The sequence below is a fragment of the Gopherus evgoodei genome, chromosome 4, assembly GCF_007399415.2.
Source record: "Gopherus evgoodei ecotype Sinaloan lineage chromosome 4, rGopEvg1_v1.p, whole genome shotgun sequence".
In the NCBI taxonomy this organism is placed as follows: Eukaryota; Metazoa; Chordata; order Testudines; family Testudinidae; genus Gopherus; species Gopherus evgoodei.
Genome location: NC_044325.1, coordinates 122143327 through 122160601, shown reverse-complemented (window position 1 = coordinate 122160601; position 17275 = coordinate 122143327). Strand labels below are relative to the sequence as shown.

The following is a 17275-nucleotide window of genomic DNA, read 5'->3' as shown; positions in this document are numbered from 1 at the left end:
AGGAATAAAATTCAGGTCTCCTGGCTCCCAGCCCAGTATCTAATGCACTAGACCACATTACTTCTTTGTATTAATTTAAGTGTTATTTTAGCAGCTCTGCAGCTGGGCAAACACTATTAATTGAATAACTTATATGAGGAATGACATCAACATTTGCTGAATAAATTATCCATACAATGTTTTCAAAGTTCTTGTTCAGCTCTGCAGAACACTTTGCTTTTGAAGGTACATTTCCTTTGTGAACATCACATGACCTATCAAAGCAGTACATTGAAGAGTCTCATAGATTGCTAAAAGATGTTTTTGGAAAGGAGAAGAGAGTACGAAAGAGCAGGATAAGCCGTGTCTCAAAAACCTGTAGAAAAATATGAGATGTTTATTTGAAAAAAAAGGTTCATGACATTAAAGAGAGTATTTTTAGGCATATCATTGATCTCAGAGCGTCCTTTACCTCCTTGGTTGAACCTGGGAATCACCAGGATATAGAACACTGAGACAATTTTGTCTTGTTTGTGTCAGTCTTCAGACTGGGGCAGGACATAAATGCAAATGGCCATCCCATAGAACATGGTGATGGCCATCAGGTGGGAAGTGCAGGTGGAGAAGGTCTTTGCACCTGCCCTGAGTGGAGCGAATCCTCAGGATGGTGGAGAGGATGTAAATGGAGGATAGAAGGATGATTGAAATGGTGGAGATAGCAATAATCCCTGAGACGGCAAAAAGCATCAGCTCTGAATTGTAGGTGCCGGAGCAAGACAGCTTGACAACTGCAGGGATGTCGCAAAATAAATGAGTGATGATGTTGGAGCTGCAGTAGGATAATCGAAAGGCACCGCTTGTTTGTACCAAAGCTCCAATGACCTCAATGAGATATGACCCAGCCACCAGCTGGGCACAGATCTTTGGGGACATGATGATGACATAGAACAGTGGCTTACAGATGGCCACATATTGGTCGTACACCATCACAACCAGGAGGTAACACTCTGTGGTCAAAATTGTATTGAAGAACAACATATGAGCAGCGCATGCAGCATAAGCAATGGTTTTCCTCTCTGCTAAAAGGTTCTGCAGTGCCTTGGGGGCAATAGCTGAGAAGTAACAGATGTCAACAAAAGACAAATTAAGGAGGAAGAAGTACATGGGTGTGTGGAGTCGAGGAATGACTCTAATTCACATGATTATCATGAGATTCCCCACCAGGGTGATAATGTAGGTCACTAGAAACACCAAGAAGAGGGAGACCTGCAGCTCTGGATGATCTGTGAATCCCCGGAGAATGAACTCGGTCACCATAGTGCACTTTTCTCCTACCATGGAATCAATACAGGGAATCTACAGCACAGAGTATAAGAGGTAGGTTAAAATGAGAGAGATAGTCATGGATTGAAGAAGTCTTTGCACAGGAATCCCTTTGGAATGGCAGAGCATCCCTGCTATTAAACCCATTAGGAGCAGAGGTGGCGATAGCAGGGAAGCAATTCATAATTGGGGACAATTTCTGAGTGCCACCAGGAAATATGACATTCTGGCAATGTCTTCTGTAGCAGGGAAAAGACACAGAGGGTCAGGTCCTCATATTGTGCAAATTCCTCATCTCAGTGATCCACAGTAACTGAGGATCTGGGCCAGAGTCCGCACTATCCTAGGTGACGACCAAGGGTGGGGTAATCAAAAGCACTCCGAACTGACCTAACTTTGTTCCCATTGAATTGACTTTAGTGGGAGCAGAGTTAGGCCCAAGGATGAGTGGTTTTGCCCCATGAATCCTGTATTGAAAAGTCTTGCTAGCACATCTAAGTTGCACATACTGACCAGCTTTGAAACAGGTATCTTGTGTGACATGAACCAAAGGCAAATCACAGGAGGCTGCATCAGGTATATTTAGCAAGAGGATTAACATGGGGAACCATATTTGTTATGTAGAAAAATACAACATTTGTTACCTAGAAAAATACAGTATGTTGCTCTTTGCATTTACAATTATCAGAGGGGTAGCCGTGTTAGTCTGGATCTGTAAAAGCAGCAAAGAGTCCTGTGGCACCTTATAGACTAACAGACGTTTTGGAGCATGAGCTTTCGTGGGTGAATACCCACTTCATCAGATGCTTGTAGTGGAAATTTCTAGGGGCAGGTATATAGATGCAGGCAAGCTAGAGATAATGAGGTAGTTCAATCAGGGAGGATGAGGCCCTGATCTAGCAGTTGAGGTGTGAAAACCAAGGGAGGAGAAACTGGTTCTGTAATTGGCAAGCCATTCACAGTCTTTGTTTAATCCTGAGCTGATGGTGTCAAATTTGCAGATGAACTGAAGCTCAACAGTTTCTCTTTGAAGTCTGGTCCTGAAGTTTTTTTGCTGCAGGATGGCCACCTTAAGGTCTGCTACAGTGTGGCCAGGGAGGTTGAAGTGTTCTCCTACAGGTTTTTGTATATTGCCATTCCTAATATCTGATTTGTGTCCGTTTATCCTTTTCCTAAACAGATCAGCCACACCATCACCGGTTCATTCACCTGCACGTCCACCAATGTAATATACGCCATCATATGCCAGCAATGCCCCTCTGCTATGTACATCGGCCAAACTGGACAGTCGCTACGGAAAAGGATAAACGGACACAAATCAGATATTAGGAATGGCAATATACAAAAACCTGTAGGAGAACACTTCAACCTCCCTGGCCACGCTATAGCAGACCTTAAGGTGGCCATCCTGCAGCAAAAAAACTTCAGGACCAGACTTCAAAGAGAAACCGCTGAGCTTCAGTTCATCTGCAAATTTGACACCATCAGCTCAGGATTAAACAAAGACTGTGAATGGCTTGCCAATTACAGAACCAGTTTCTCCTCCCTTGGTTTTCACACCTCAACTGCTAGAACAGGGCCTCATCCTCCCTGATTGAACTACCTCATTATCTCTAGCTTGCCTGCATCTATATACCTGCCCCTGGAAATTTCCACTACATGCATCTGATGAACTGGGTATTCACCCACAAAAGCTCATGCTCCAAAACGTCTGTTAGTCTATAAGGTGCCACAGGACTCTTTGCTGCTTTTGCATCTACAATGAGGCTTTTACGGGTGAGGGGTCCTTCAGCTTCCTGGCTGAGGGAAATAGGCCAATTTTCTTTAAACCTAAGAACAGGGAATGAAGTGAGCTCATGAAGTGAGCCCAAGTTCTGAAGACAACACGTCCATGTGCAGTTATCCCCAGAGGACTTGAAAGACATTTTAATGATCCCATCTGTGCTTAGCCTGATATGCAGAACTCTGTGGGCCACCCAGGGATTACATCTGCAAATGCCACTTCAGCTAATATATAAACAAACCCAGCAGTCTTCAAATACAATTCTTTTGGTGGGGTCAACAATGACAGACATCTGCCTGCTGCAGGTGGGTTTCATCACTCTGGTTCTGGTGAAGATAGTGTAAATATTCTCTTTTGATTTTTTTTTTTGCACATGGAAATAGTTCTGATTTGGAGGCAATTCACCTGGAGGAGGGATGGTCTGAAGCATCCATCTATTATTGTTTTCCTTTTGCACAGTGACACAATGATGAGGAAAGTCATGCTGATGCCTCAAGTAATCTGGGACACACAAGTGACTGCTTAGGTAAGAGTCGTGTATGAAAAAATGCAATGAAGGTAGATTTTACAAAAAGGCCACATTCTCAATGGCTGTAATGTCTCTGAAATCAATGCTCATTTGCTCTAGTTGGGGGCCTGGCTTATGAAAGGGCAGTGGTAGCTCTGGTATACTTAATGGCGGGACTTGTGTACTGTTTAAAAGCTGGTTTCTGTAAGTGCTTTACAACCAGCATGCTTGCTTGGTATGTCTTGAAAATTGCGATGCCTCCTGGAAGCCAAGTGTAAGGTACAAATGGATATTCCCTTGTGCTTGGAATTCTCGAGGTACAGCCCCACGGTTCTGAGTTCTTGCTAACCCCAGCCAGACTGCGCTGAGTGTGGACGAAGGAAACTTGGGCTCAAACCTGACCCCAAACCTGGGCTTGGCGGGCATTGTGGGCATACTCAGGCTGGCTCAAGGTGACAGTCTGTGCTCATTGAGTCTTAGCATAACTATTCAGCTGTGAGCTTCAGTCCTGGCCTTGGCAGCTTCCTTAGCCTGTGTGTGGACGTTAGTTACATTCTGCAGAGGTTTCTTTTGGAACTTTTGCCCTGAGGCAGGGCTGGCTCCAGACACCAGCTCAGCAAGCAAGTGCTTGGGGTGGCCAAGGGGAAGAGGTGGCACGTCCAGCTCTTTGGAAGCAATTCGGCGGCGGGTCCCTTGGTCCCTCTCGGAGGGAAGAACCTGCCACCGAATTGCCACCAAAGAAGAAAGCGGCACAGTGGAGCTGCCGCCGAATTGCTGCCGATTGCAATCATGGCTTTTTTTTTTCCCTGGCAAAACCCTGGAGCTGACCCTGCCCTGAGAGCAAAGCTCCTGGTTTAGGAGCTGATTTTTCGAGATGCTTCAAAATGTGTACGCATCAGGGGATTGCCTTTGAAAGTGACATGGTAGAACTGACCCAGGGATGGGATCTGAGATATAAATTTGGGATCATTTTGTTCTGAGGATCCAGCCATGCAGCCCTTCCTAAAATCAGCTGCTTATAATTTTCAGGGTACGAAAATCGACATATATATGTAAATTGATTTCCAAAGTGATATGCTGCAGAGCAGTTTGGAGTAGAGCTGGTGGTGCTGTTTTGGGGTAACTCGGTTAAGATTCCTGAGAAGCCAGGGCAGGGGTTCTCAACCTTTTTCTTTCCGAACCATTGCGCCCCTCAACATGCCATAAAAACTCCAGAGCTCAGCTGTGCCACAACAACTGTATTTCTGCCTAGAAAAGCCGGGGCCAGCATTAGGGGATAAAATTGCCTGAAGCCCTATACCACAGGGGATCCCGCAAAACTAAATTGCTCAGGCTTCGGCTTCAGCCTTGGATACCAGGGCTTGGGGCCATGGGCTGACGTCCTGTATGGTGGGGCTTTGGCTTTCTGCCCTGGGCCCTAGTAAGTCTAATGCCAACCATGCCTGGAGTAAACCCTGAAACCTGCCCCAGACTCCTTGCTGAGAAGTACAGAGGTAGGGAACAAAACTAGGGCTCTGACTGCTGGAAACCATATACCATTGGACTGTGCTAGGATCAGCTCCTTTGTGATTTACACACACTAAGCAATGTGCTCCCTTGGTGACTTAAGGGCACAGGTGCTGTCCCTAGAACCAAAGGACTGTGTGTCCCAACCCTTTACTCTGGTATTTTGTGTGCTGTCCACCCTGGTGCTCTCAAGGTGCCTTTCTGCTCAGTGTTTGGGACCAGAAGGAAGCAACTTTGGAAGCATGAGAGGGAACGGTCACTTTTAGAGGATGTCCAGCCCTCCACAGACATCCGCCGCCAGTGCCATAGAGCTATCTGCCAACGTGTAGGTGGGGGATAGTTTGGTGAGCAGTGCTGGGTCAGAGGTATGATGCCTGGATGGTGATGAGGAGTCTTGATGATATGGGAGAGAATCTTTGCCACACAGAAAATGACACCGGAGAAGCGAGTGTAAGAGTCCCAGCCAGGATAAATCACCTCTCTGTTGGGATAGGCTCACTGAACGCCTGCCTGGCAGCACTCAGTATGATGAACAGGATCTGCGCCAGCCGCAAGGAACAAATTCACTCAACGCACAGCACCAGCACATGGGACAGGGTGGGGAGCTGAGAACTGTGCCTGGTACAGTACATAGCTCTGGGATTGTAGCTGGGAGCTGAGCATGCATCAATGAGAGCAGACTAAGGAACCAGGAATGGGCATGCTCGATGAGTGGCACATGCACACAGTGCTGGGATACGAACTGGATATGTGATCTGCATGGCACAAGTTCAATAAGGGCTGAGTTGCATTGCTACAGGTACATTCAGGGCACGTTCATTGTGCAGCATAGTGCACAGACCAGGTGCGGTCAGCGCATGGCACAGAACACAGCTCTGGGATCATAGCTGGGAGCAGGAAAGATGCATGTTTGGTGCATGCACCTGGCACACACTGAGAGACCAGCGTAGGGATCTGGGAATAAGTATGTTTGGTGCCTTGTGCAGGCAGAGAACTCTTCCACTGGGATGAGGAGCTGCAAATGGGCTCTGGAGTAGAAAATATATGTGTCCATGTGTCATTTCCTTTCTCATACTGAGTAGAAGCTTGTTATGCAAAGATTCCCATTGGCCAATGGGAGAGCTCATTGATGTGGGTTATGGTCTCAGATTCTGGGTTTTCTATAACCTATCTTGGAGGCATATGACAATACTTACCTATCCTTAGAGTTAGAGAGTTTTCCCCTCAAAACTAACCTAACCTGGGATGGTGGTGGAAGCATGAAGGGGCATACAAATGTTCAGCATATCTGGAGGTAAATACCTTTCAACACCGGCTTCAACAGTGCCATGCAAATGCCTGTTCTCACTTTCAGGTGACATTGTAAATAAGAAGCAGGCAGCATTATCGCCTGTAAATATAAACAAACTTGTTTGTCTTAGCGATTGGCTGAAGAAGAAGTAGGACTGAGTGGACTTGTAGGCTCTGAAGTTTTACACTGTTTTGTTTTTGAGTGAAGCCGTGTAAAAACAATTTCACATTTGTAAGTTGCACTTTCACAATGAAGAAGAGATTGCAGTACAATACTTGTATGAGGTGAATTGAAAAATACCGTTTTATCTTTTACAGTGCAAATATTTGTAATAAAATAATAACATGAAGTGAGTACAATACACTTTGTCTTCTGTATTGTAACTGAAATCAATATATTGTTGAAAACATCAAAAATATTTAAGTAAATGGTGTTCTATTGTAGTTAAATATGCAATTAATTGCAATTTTTTTATCTCACAATTATTTTTTTAATTGTTTGACAGACGCACTAGTTTGCTTATGAAAATGTTACGTGCAACTGTGCCAAAAGCCTTACTAAAATCTATATCATATCTATTGCTTCACCTCATCTTCTAGGCTGGTTACACTGTCAAAGAAGGACATTAGGTTGAATTGGCATGATTTCTTCTTGACAAATCTATGTTGGCTGTTACTTATTGTTGGCAATGGGGACTGAACTACGGCTCTGACTTTAACAGTATGAGCTGCTGCTGCCAGAACTAAAAGTCCCACCTGTGTTGCCTGAAGCCAGTAGCAGACTCTTAAATCTCGATATGGTCTAGTCACTACAGTGACCCAGAGAAGCATAGGGTATATTTAATAGTTATAATATCTTCAGACTTGTGCACTGACTACAGGCCTTATTTGTCTCCTCCTTCAGTATACACCTAACTTTTCTCACCTGCCAAGGACAGTGCATCTGGGATAAATGGGAGAGAGAAATCACACTCTGGTGACTGAGTTCATCTTGTTGGGATTCACAGGCAACCTGAAGCTGCAGGTCACCCTCTTTGTAGTGTTTCTGTTGATCTACTTGCTGATTCTAACGGGGAACCTCACCTTGATCACCTTAATCAGGATTGACTCCCGACTTCACACCCCTATGTACTTTTTCATCAGCAACCTGGCCCTCTTAGATGTTGGCTACTCCACCATCATAATTTCCAGCATGCTGATGACCTTTGCAGCAAGGAGCAAGGTCATTTCATTAACTGGATGCACTGTGCAGCTTTTCTTCTTCATCATCGCCATCTCTTGCGAATGCTGGCTGTTGAGTGTGATGGCGTATGATCGCTTTATGGCTATCTGCAGCCCATTGCTCTACACCATCATCATGTCCAAGCGGTTCTGTGTGCTGTTGGTGCTGGGGTCGTACTTCATGAGCTGTCTGAATTCAATGGTGCAAACTGTGTTTATATTCCGTTTGTCCTTCTGTGATGCTTATATCAATCATTTCTTCTGCGATATGCCCCCTCTTGTGAAGCTGTCCTGCTCTGACACCCGCATCATAGACATTGTTCATTTCACCTGTGTGATGATGCTGGTATCAACTACCATCCTGATTATCCTCATCTCCTATATATACATCGTGGTCACTATCCTAAGGATCAACTCTGCTAAGGACCAGCGCAAAGTCTTCTCCACCTGCGCCTCCCACCTGACGGCTGTCACCATCTTCTATGGAACGGGCTCTTTCATGTATTTACGGCCTAGTTCAAAGTCTTCCATGGATCAGGACAAAATCATCTCTGTGTTTTATACCCTGGTGATCCCCATGCTGAACCCCCTGATCTACAGCCTGAGGAATAAAGAAGTCAAAGAGGCCTTTAGGAGGATAAGAGAGAGGAAGGTTTTTTCTCTGTAAATGCAAATACTGGATATGGCTTTAATTCAATAGAGGGAAGAAAAGGCACGGAGTGATTTCTCTGTATTGTTAGCTTGATTTCTGTGAATAACCCAGGGTGCGCACCTTCCATGAAAAGGAAGAAAGGAAGATAGATTTTTCCCAGGGCCACTAACTGGAGAGGGGAGGGGTGGGCAGTGGAGGCAGACCCTGGGTTCTGGTGACTTAAAAGGGCCCAGGGCTCCCCGGGCCACTGCTGCTGCCAGGGTAGTACCAGCAGGAAGCTCCCTGCCACTTTTAAGTCACAGTAGTGGTGCAGTGTGATGTGTCAGCTCCCTGCCACTTTAAATCACAGTGATTTAATCCTGGCTGGGCCAGCAGCAGAGTGGGGCACCCAGAGCTGCCAATGGGTGTGGTGTGGGTGCAAAAGAGGCAGCGGTAATCACTGCTGGAGCCCCACGTGGCACGGGCCAGGCAGCACTCAAGGCATCTCGGGGTGAGGGCTAGCTCCCAGCCCTGCCCCTTCTGCTTCAGGCCTTGCCCCTTCCGGGGGCCTGGAGCCTCCCTCACACACAGTTTCCCCAGGGGCCCAGCAATTCTGTCAGCAGCCCTGGATTTTCCAAAGAGCTCGGCACCCAACAACCACCAGAAGGGCACCCCAGGGAGTACGCAGATGGTCACAGCAGATCAGCTCCCAGTCAGGCACCAGTTTGTGCTAAGGACACATTGCCACCCCTAGGTGCTCAAAACCCGTGAGTCAAATCCTAAAATTGAGAGTGGTTGAAAAAAGCATTCTCTTTTTTTATTTTTATTTTTTTTAAATCTCTCTGCATCTTGAACGTTTGAGTCCTTTCAACCACTTAATATTTGGGTGAACTCTCGTCGTGTGTACCTGCTTTTCCTTCCAGGATTTGAGTTAGAGAAAAGGACTTGTCCCAATGAGCCAAGCTGAAGCAATTTAAACCCACTTTTATAATGCCAGGCCATTCTGTGCCACCTTCTCCCTACTCGGCAATAACCCTTTTTCTATCATGGACGTCCACATGTCATTTATACTTGATGGTTGCTTGGTTGCCTAAAAGATTGACGGTGGTTTGTTTCAGTAAAGTTTCTAAGGGAAACCTTCCAATTAAGCCTCATAATATGAAGTAAATTACTTCCACAGAGTTATACAGCTGAGAATTTGGCCTAGTCTACACATCTAGAGCTGCAATTTGTTTAGGTGGTTGATTTCTTCTTAGAGGAGACAGACTGCTTTGTAGACAGCTGTCAGTTCTTCCTGGATTATTGGGTACTCACTCCACTTTGGCTGGACTGGGCTTGAGGTTAATCAAGGTTTTATTAAATAGCACTTCCTTATAATTTCTTCTGTGATGTGCCCCCCAGCCTGAAGCTGACCTGCTCTGGCACTCGCATTGCAGACATTGTTCATTTCACCTGTGCCGCTATGGTTGTAACATCTCCTCTCCTGATCATTCTCATCTCTTACATGTACATTGTGGTCACTCTTCTAAAGATCAAGCCCATGAAGGGCAGGAGCAAAGCCTTCTTCACCTGCAGCTCCCATCCGATGGCCATTACCATCCTCTATGGAACAGGCTCTTTTATATATTCACCGCCCAGCTCAAAGTACTTCATGGAAAAAGACAGGGTCACCTCTGTGTTTTATACTCTTGTGATCCACATGCTGAACTCCTGGATCTACAGCCTGAGGAACCAGGAGGTGAAAAAAATGGAGTCCCGTGCTACCTTAAAGACTAACAAATTTATTTGGGCATAAGCTGACAAAATGGGTTTCAGCTTATGAAAGCCTATGCCCAAATAAATGTATTAGTCTTTAAGGTACCACAGGACTCCGGTTGTGTTTGCTGAAGCAGACTAATACGGCTAACCCTCTGAACAGAGGTGAAAGAGGTCTTTGGAGGATGATAGAAAAGAAAGTTTTTCCTCGGTGTAAATGTTAGACATGGTGCTTAATCAATAAATGGGAGCGAGAAGGAAAAGTGAGTTTTCTGTGTCGTTATCTTTATATGAATAACCAAATATGTTTCTTCATTACAAAAAAAAAAAACAACCTAATGACCAGATTTTTCCAATAAGCTCTGTATCCAATAGCTAACTTTTCAGAAGCCTAGCAACTGAGTAGATTTTCCAAACGTCTCCACTACCACTTAGGGACCTAAATTAATCATTTGGGACCTGTACTATTTATCTCAGTGTTGGGTGCTGACCGCTGCTATAACTCGGGCTTCCTAACTGCGATGTCTAACTGAAAGCCCAGCACCTCTGAACATCTGCCTCCAATTGTAGGTGCTGCTGGACATGTTGTACTGTCTGTCCCGAAATGTACACTCAAAGCTTTCTCCTCTTTTGAGGTGTATTGCCAGTTTGGAAAGATTTCCCATTTTACCAGACTAGAGCTCTTACAAATAAAGGTCCCAGTTCTGGAAAGCCCTTAGGTATGTGCTTGCACCAATCTCTATCTAATGAATCCATTAAGCATATGCTTGACATTGATCACGTGATTAAATCCCATTGATTTCTGGGGGATTTAGGCACACTCTTAAATGATTTCCAGAAGCGAAATATTTGCCTAAAATGGGAGCAGAATCTTTAAAAAACAACAACAACAACAAAAAAAACAAAACAAAAAAAATCACAACCAACCATTCAAAGGTTTTTATCCTAGGACTTAAAGAAAGAATCACAACAACAGTGGACTTAGATCAGGCCTGATCAGTAATTACCTTAGCAGAATCAATGTCACATGGCAAATGACCATTTCCAAGAGATGTGTTGACTGGATGAAGGCCCGGCCCCATTGTGTACAGCCAGGTCAGAGGCACAATAGACAAACCAGGTAGTTACCAGGTAGAATGCAATGGATTGGGATTAAGATATTTTATTTTTTTTCTTCAGAGATGTCTAAAAACCTGGGATTGGAGTGGCAAAAATGGCTGAAGATCAGGGTTGAGGGACACTGGCAGACTCAAGGGTTCAGAATAGGGCTGCAATAGCATAGCGTGATGGAGTGACTGGATGAAGGCCAGGCCCCATTGTGTGTCCAGCTAAGTCAGAGGCACGATAGACAAACTCATCTCACAAAGTTCTTACATCACTAAATGCGGCAGGAATAGTTATCAGAGAAGAAATGGGGGACTTTGTCAATGTTTGTACAGCTGGCTCTTATAACACAAAAATATGGAAATAGGAAACCTGTCTAACAGACAGAATCATGAACCAGCAATGCAAATTGCCTTTTGGTAACTAACAGAAAATAGATGCATTCAACTCACACAGAAAAAATATATTAATGAAAGCATGGAATTTGTTTGTTGTTGCAGCTATAAGTGCAATTAAAAAGGAGATGTGATATAACCACAATAAGAAATTAGTGAATAGGTATAGTACATTGTATTTAGAATGTTTTATATTCATATTGAAACTGTACTGTTGTTATGACGTAATCTTTGCATGACGCTTGCTCTGTATACAGCAGCGGAATTCAACATGGCTATAGAAACACATTCAACCTGAGATTCTTTAGGTATTCTCTTATGCTTGGCTCCTGCAACTATCTATCTATCTATCTATCTTAGTTTTATAGTGTTAGCCAATATCATATACAATATTATATATAACAGTATGTGTGTTTATACAAGTATGAATTGTATTCATCTTAAGATCTTCCAAAACTATTTTTACTTCTGTTATGCTATTTAGCCATGGGGAGATGTGAACTATTGTAATCTCAGAGAACAAGGACAAGGCAAATAATTTTGCTAACACCTCACTAACGTGTGTTTTATAACAAGCTATTGCTGGTAGAGGATACTTCTAAGATATTCCCAACTTCTCAAATATAGTGGTCAAGGCATAGATAATAAACTAGTGATACATGTCCTGTTTACTTTCCTGTCTGTGCAAGCCTAGCAAAAACATTCAAAAACATGTCAAAGGGTAAGAGATTAAAAAAACCTCAACTCTAGTATAGATAGAGACAGAGTGAAGCTGAGATTTTCAGGCAGTCTGACCTCTGCACTGTTACCATGCAGATGACTTGGTAATATATGTAGTCTTTCTTTTTCTGTTATGCTGCATTTATCTGTTACTAATAATCTTTTATTCCTAAAAGTTGATTAAGCCTAGCCATTTGGCATTACTGAATTCAGTTGAACGTGTAACACGTGGTAATGATTTAGGGCTGGAACCAGTGTGCCTTAAAAGCCAAGTGCACAACTCCCACTGATTTCACTGATGCAAATCAAGCCCTTAAAGGGGCTGAGGAGAGTGAATTCTCTTAGCTTGTCCATTTCCCAAATGATTTTTATTTACCCATCTTGTACAAATATTTGAAGAGCTAAATTCAGTTTGGGCCAGTAAATGCAGCAAAATGAAATTTCCTGTCTCGGTTACATGACATGACATGTCCCATTTTTGGATATATCTGTGCCATTAATAGTTTCTCTGTTTGTACCTTGGAAATGATTCAAAGTGATGCTTTAAAATGTCATGAGATGGGAAGATGGATAAACTTAAATGCTGGTCTGTCCCTTAGGTAAGATCCATTTTGATAGTGATAGCTATGGTTTCCATGTATTTGTCTGGCACATTTCATCCACTGAAGGATCTCGGAAGATGTCATGGGAGTCATATGCGCATTATTTCCCCCACTGCTTTATCACAGTTGCCTCTGTGGTGAGTTCGTTCTTGGCTAATGCAATGTAGCCAACATGAGACGTGTCAAGAGTTAACAGTTGAGCTGCCTCTCTGAACTCTCTTTGGCCAAATCCATGGAGGACTGGTGCAAAGCCTCCTCCACCTGCATCTTCCACCTGGTGGCCATCACAGTGTTCTTTGGTATTCACAATGTTTTGGGCACTCCCTCACATGTTTGGGCTCTTGCCTTCACCTGTCCTGGGATGGAATCCCCAGACTCTCCCACTCTTAGGTTATCGCCTCTTGTGTATCTACAGGGGCTTCTCATCTGGTCCATTTGGGTGTGGGGCCTGCCAGTCTTCCCTTCGGGAGCTGTGATAAATAACTAACACAGTGACCATCTTTCTTAAAAAAAACACCACCACACACCTGTGTTTCATCTTAAGAGCAAAAACACAGTGCAGCATGGGCAGCAAAAGGATTTTCAGAGTAAACCAGTCTATGTGCACAAGTGTCTCACCGAAGGCTTAAGAACCCCTGGGGAGATTAGCAAGGTCCTTCTGCTGGGCCCATGGCTATGTCAGCCTAGACTCTCACAAACAGCACCTGACAACTGTCCCCATCCTCTCTAGAGATTTGCTTTTTAACTATTTCATATCCTTTCACTCTATTCCCACCTGTAGAGGGGCTGATCTGCACTGAAAAGTAATGTCAGTGTAGCTACGTCTCTCCGGAGTGTGAAAAATCCACACACACCCTCTGAGAGACGTAGCTATGCCAACATAACCCCTGGCTTACACAGTGCTAGGTCCATGGAAGAAACCTTCTGTCAACCAAGCTACTGTCTCTTGGGAAGATCGATTAATGACACAGATGGGAATACCCCTCCTCTCCCTGTCGTGAGCATCTCCACTGAAGTGCTAGAGGTGCAGCACCACCCCTGTGCTGCAATAATATTTGAAGTATAGGCACACTCTAATTTTGGGCTGGAGACAAGGATTTGGGCACCATTTCTTAGTCCTGTTGCAATGTGAGGGATGGGAGAGTTGATCCATAATCATTTATGGCTCCTGTATATGACATAGATAGTGAGATTAAATATGGTCTAGTTACCCTAGGTTCTTGGAAGGATATCATAGATACATTGATTAAGCTGGACTGTTAAGAAATTATGAGGAAGGCAACAAAATATCTCTAGTAGAAGTAACCTGCTGGTAAACACGGCAGGAGTCATTAGTGGCTTCCTATGAATTTCTTTGGCTGATGTCTGATTCTTGTCTTTTGTGAAGGGGGATATAACATTTCCTGGGGTAAATAACACTGCCTCATCCACTTTCTCCATATAGTTAATGATTTTATTGACCTCAGTCATATCCCCCGAGTCGTCGTCTCTTTTCCAAACTGAACTGTTCCAATCCTTTTAATCTTTCCTCAGATGGAAGCTGTTCTATAATCCTGGTCATTTCTGTTACCCTTCCCTGTATCTTTTCCACTGCTAATATATATTTTTGAGATGGGCTGACCAACACTGCACGCAGTATTCTAGATGTGAGCATACCATGGATTTATATAGTAGCCTTATGATATCTTCTTCTCTATCCCTTTCCTAATGGTTCTTATCATTCTGTTAGCTTTTGACTGCTACTGCAGCTAGATCGGATGTTTTCAGAGAACTGTCCACAATGACTCCAAGATCTCTCTCTTGAGAGGTAACAGCTAATCTAGACCCCATTTTGGGTGGATAGTTGTATGACTCCTCAGTCTGGGACGGTTCCTCAGATCCATCACCTACAAAGAATGGCTCAGGTTTGCGAATCTCCCTCACATCCTCTGCAGTGAAGACTAGTGCAAAGAATTAATTTAGCTTCTCTGCAATGGCTTTGTCTTTCTTGAGTGCTCCTTTAGCACTTCAATCATCTAGTGCCGCCTCCCATTCTTTGTCAGGCTTCCTGCTTCCGATGTACCTAAAAAAATGCTGTTAGTTTTTTAGTCTTTTGCTAGTTGCTCTTCAAATTATTTTTTCACCTGCCTAATTAGACTTTTACACTTGACTTGCCAGATTTTATGCTCTAGGTGTATATTATATTTAATAGTTTAATAAAATATAAAAGTAAAAAAAAAGAAATAAGGTTGAACCAAAACATTTTCCTTATTGAAATGATACATTTCTATCTTCTCGCAACAGAGTTTCAACATTATTAAAATGAAATGTTTAGACATTATCAGAATGAAGCCTCGTGATGGTCCCAAAGTGAAATTGTTCCAAATTGTGGTTTTTGTGGCTATATTCCTTGCCTACTGCTCAGCCAGCATGGGGGCGGGGTGAAGTTGCTGTTATTGACTCTGATTCTCTCCTGCCTTGCTTCTTGTGCTATCGTTTATACCGGATCACAGTAACTACTAAAAAGAGGATCAACTATTATGTTTCACTCAAATACTAATTCTGGGGGAAAATAACACTGAATCTGGATGACTTCAGCCTATCTGCACCACATGAAGAAGAGCATCAAATATATAAAGTCCTTCAGAGAGAAATTATTTAAAAAAGCCGACTAAATAAAGTGGATTGAATATAGAAAAAACAGTGGCTAAGGAAGCGGACAATCTGGGCAATCTAGAAGTCAGGGAAGTCTCAGATCCTGGGGATGCAGGACATTCTCCAGTCCATCAGCACAGCAAGCAGGAAGCCTGGGCAACTGGCTGCCAAGGAAGATCGGGATCCCAGGGACCAGATAGGCTGGGGATCCTGAGAGCTTGGAGAAACAGGGGGGCTTGCCCACCCATCCATCAGCCAGCAATCATGCACATGGCCTGGTAGGAAACCAGGCAGGAAGACAGGCTTCCTGTAATGTATTATAAGTCAGTCTGTATATGTGTGGCCTCCTCCTGAATGTATCTTTGTGGCTATGAGGCAGCCCTGCAAGAGGCCTCTCATCTCAGGTTCCCTTTGGGGTAACTCCAAGCTCTTCATTTCAGACTCTTAGTCAAATAGCAGTCATCCTGGGGGCCAGTTCCCCATGCTGCCTGCCTGGTGTGCTGCTAGGGGTAGGGAGGGGGGGGTGACTACCTGAATACCCAGGATCTGGGATCTTCCTGACTTCCAGGAAAGTACTCAGTATCATCTCATATTGTCCTGAGTTAGGATGACTCTCTTTTTTTGAAATCTCAACATTTTCCATAGGAGGGAAGTTCCATTTTCAGGCCAGCTCCTCTCACTTCTATTTATTATTAAATTATGAAACTCAGCCTCTCAGTTAGATTCAGTGAGGAATAATTTTCTGGTATATTGTGTTCCTCAAGGTGTCCTTCACCTCCTTGTTCCTCAGGCTGTAGATTAGAGGGGGATCACAAAGCTATAGAAAATGGCCACCACTTTGTCGTACTCTGATGAGTTACTGGATGTGGGTCGTAAGTACATAAAGAACAGAGTCCCATACTGTATGGACACAGCCATCAGGTGGGAGGCGCAGGTGGAGAAGGCTTTCCGTCTGCCCTGGTTGGAGTGGATCCACAAGATGGTCACCATGATAGAAATATAGGAAACGAGGACGACTGGGATAGTACTTAATACAGCTACGGAGGCAAAGAGGAAATGCACAGTGTTACCCATGTGAGTGTCACAGCAGGAGAGTTTCTGGAGTGGGGGAATGTCACAGAAAAAGTGATCAATGATATTGGCACCATAGAAGGACAGGCTGAACAAAGGGCCTGTGTGCACAATAGCATTAATGGAGGCATAAATGTATGATGCCGCTACCAGCTGAACACAGACTTTCCTGGACATAATGAGCGTGTACATCAGCGTTTTACATATAGCTATGAAGTGATCGTATGCCATCACAGCCAGAACTGAAGCCTCAGAGTTCACGCAGAAGGAGTGAAAGAAAAATTGTGTGGCGTACTCAGCAAAGGAAATGACTTTCCTCTCTGCTAAGAAGTTCACCAGTGCCTTAGGGGCAATAATGGAAGAGTAAGTGATATCTACAAGGGACAAGTTGCTGAGGAAAAAATACATGGGGTTGTGTAGCCACGTCTCGATCCTGATTAAAGAGATCATGCTGAGGTTCCCCGCTAGGCTCATGCTGTAGATAAGCAAAAACATCCCAAAGAGAACATCTTGCAGCGATCGAACTGCCTTTGAATCCTAGAAGGATGAACATCAACACTCCAGTGTGATTGCCATGCACCATATATTCCAGATGTTGTTGGGGTAAAAAAATGAAAAACAGCCAAGGTATAGTTTATGATTCAAGATTAACCGTATGGGACTGGGAGGTGGATACCACCATTGTGAAATAAAGTAGAAAGCCAAGATGCAAAAGCCAAGTCATTCTGTTCTGGTGGTGTGACATTTTCAAAC

At 43.9% G+C, this 17275-nt stretch overlaps 3 protein-coding genes across 3 annotated transcripts; 1 reads left to right on the top strand and 2 right to left on the bottom strand.

Moving 5' to 3' along the window:
- Positions 1-515: 515 nt before the first annotated feature.
- LOC115651209 (olfactory receptor 1019-like) lies at positions 516-1143 on the bottom strand. The gene is given in 2 exon segments (XM_030562164.1): positions 516-614; positions 616-1143. Coding segments are annotated over 2 exon segments (627 nt in total).
- A 6198-nt stretch (positions 1144-7341) lies between these two features.
- Positions 7342-8277, top strand: LOC115651558 (olfactory receptor 1019-like). The gene has a single exon (XM_030562632.1). It carries the CDS (start codon positions 7342-7344, stop codon positions 8275-8277), a length of 936 nt encoding a protein of 311 aa, XP_030418492.1.
- Positions 8278-16175: 7898 nt separating this feature from the next.
- Positions 16176-16996, bottom strand: LOC115651208 (olfactory receptor 1020-like). Its single transcript, XM_030562163.1, is given in 2 exon segments — positions 16176-16261; positions 16264-16996. Coding segments are annotated over 2 exon segments (819 nt in total).
- Between the last annotated feature and the right edge of the window lie 279 nt (positions 16997-17275).

Bases quoted from the DNA above. Each gene is read 5' to 3' on its own strand.
- LOC115651558 (XM_030562632.1), top strand. From the start codon at position 7,342: ATGGGAGAGAGAAATCACACTCTGGTGACTGAGTTCATCTTGTTGGGA.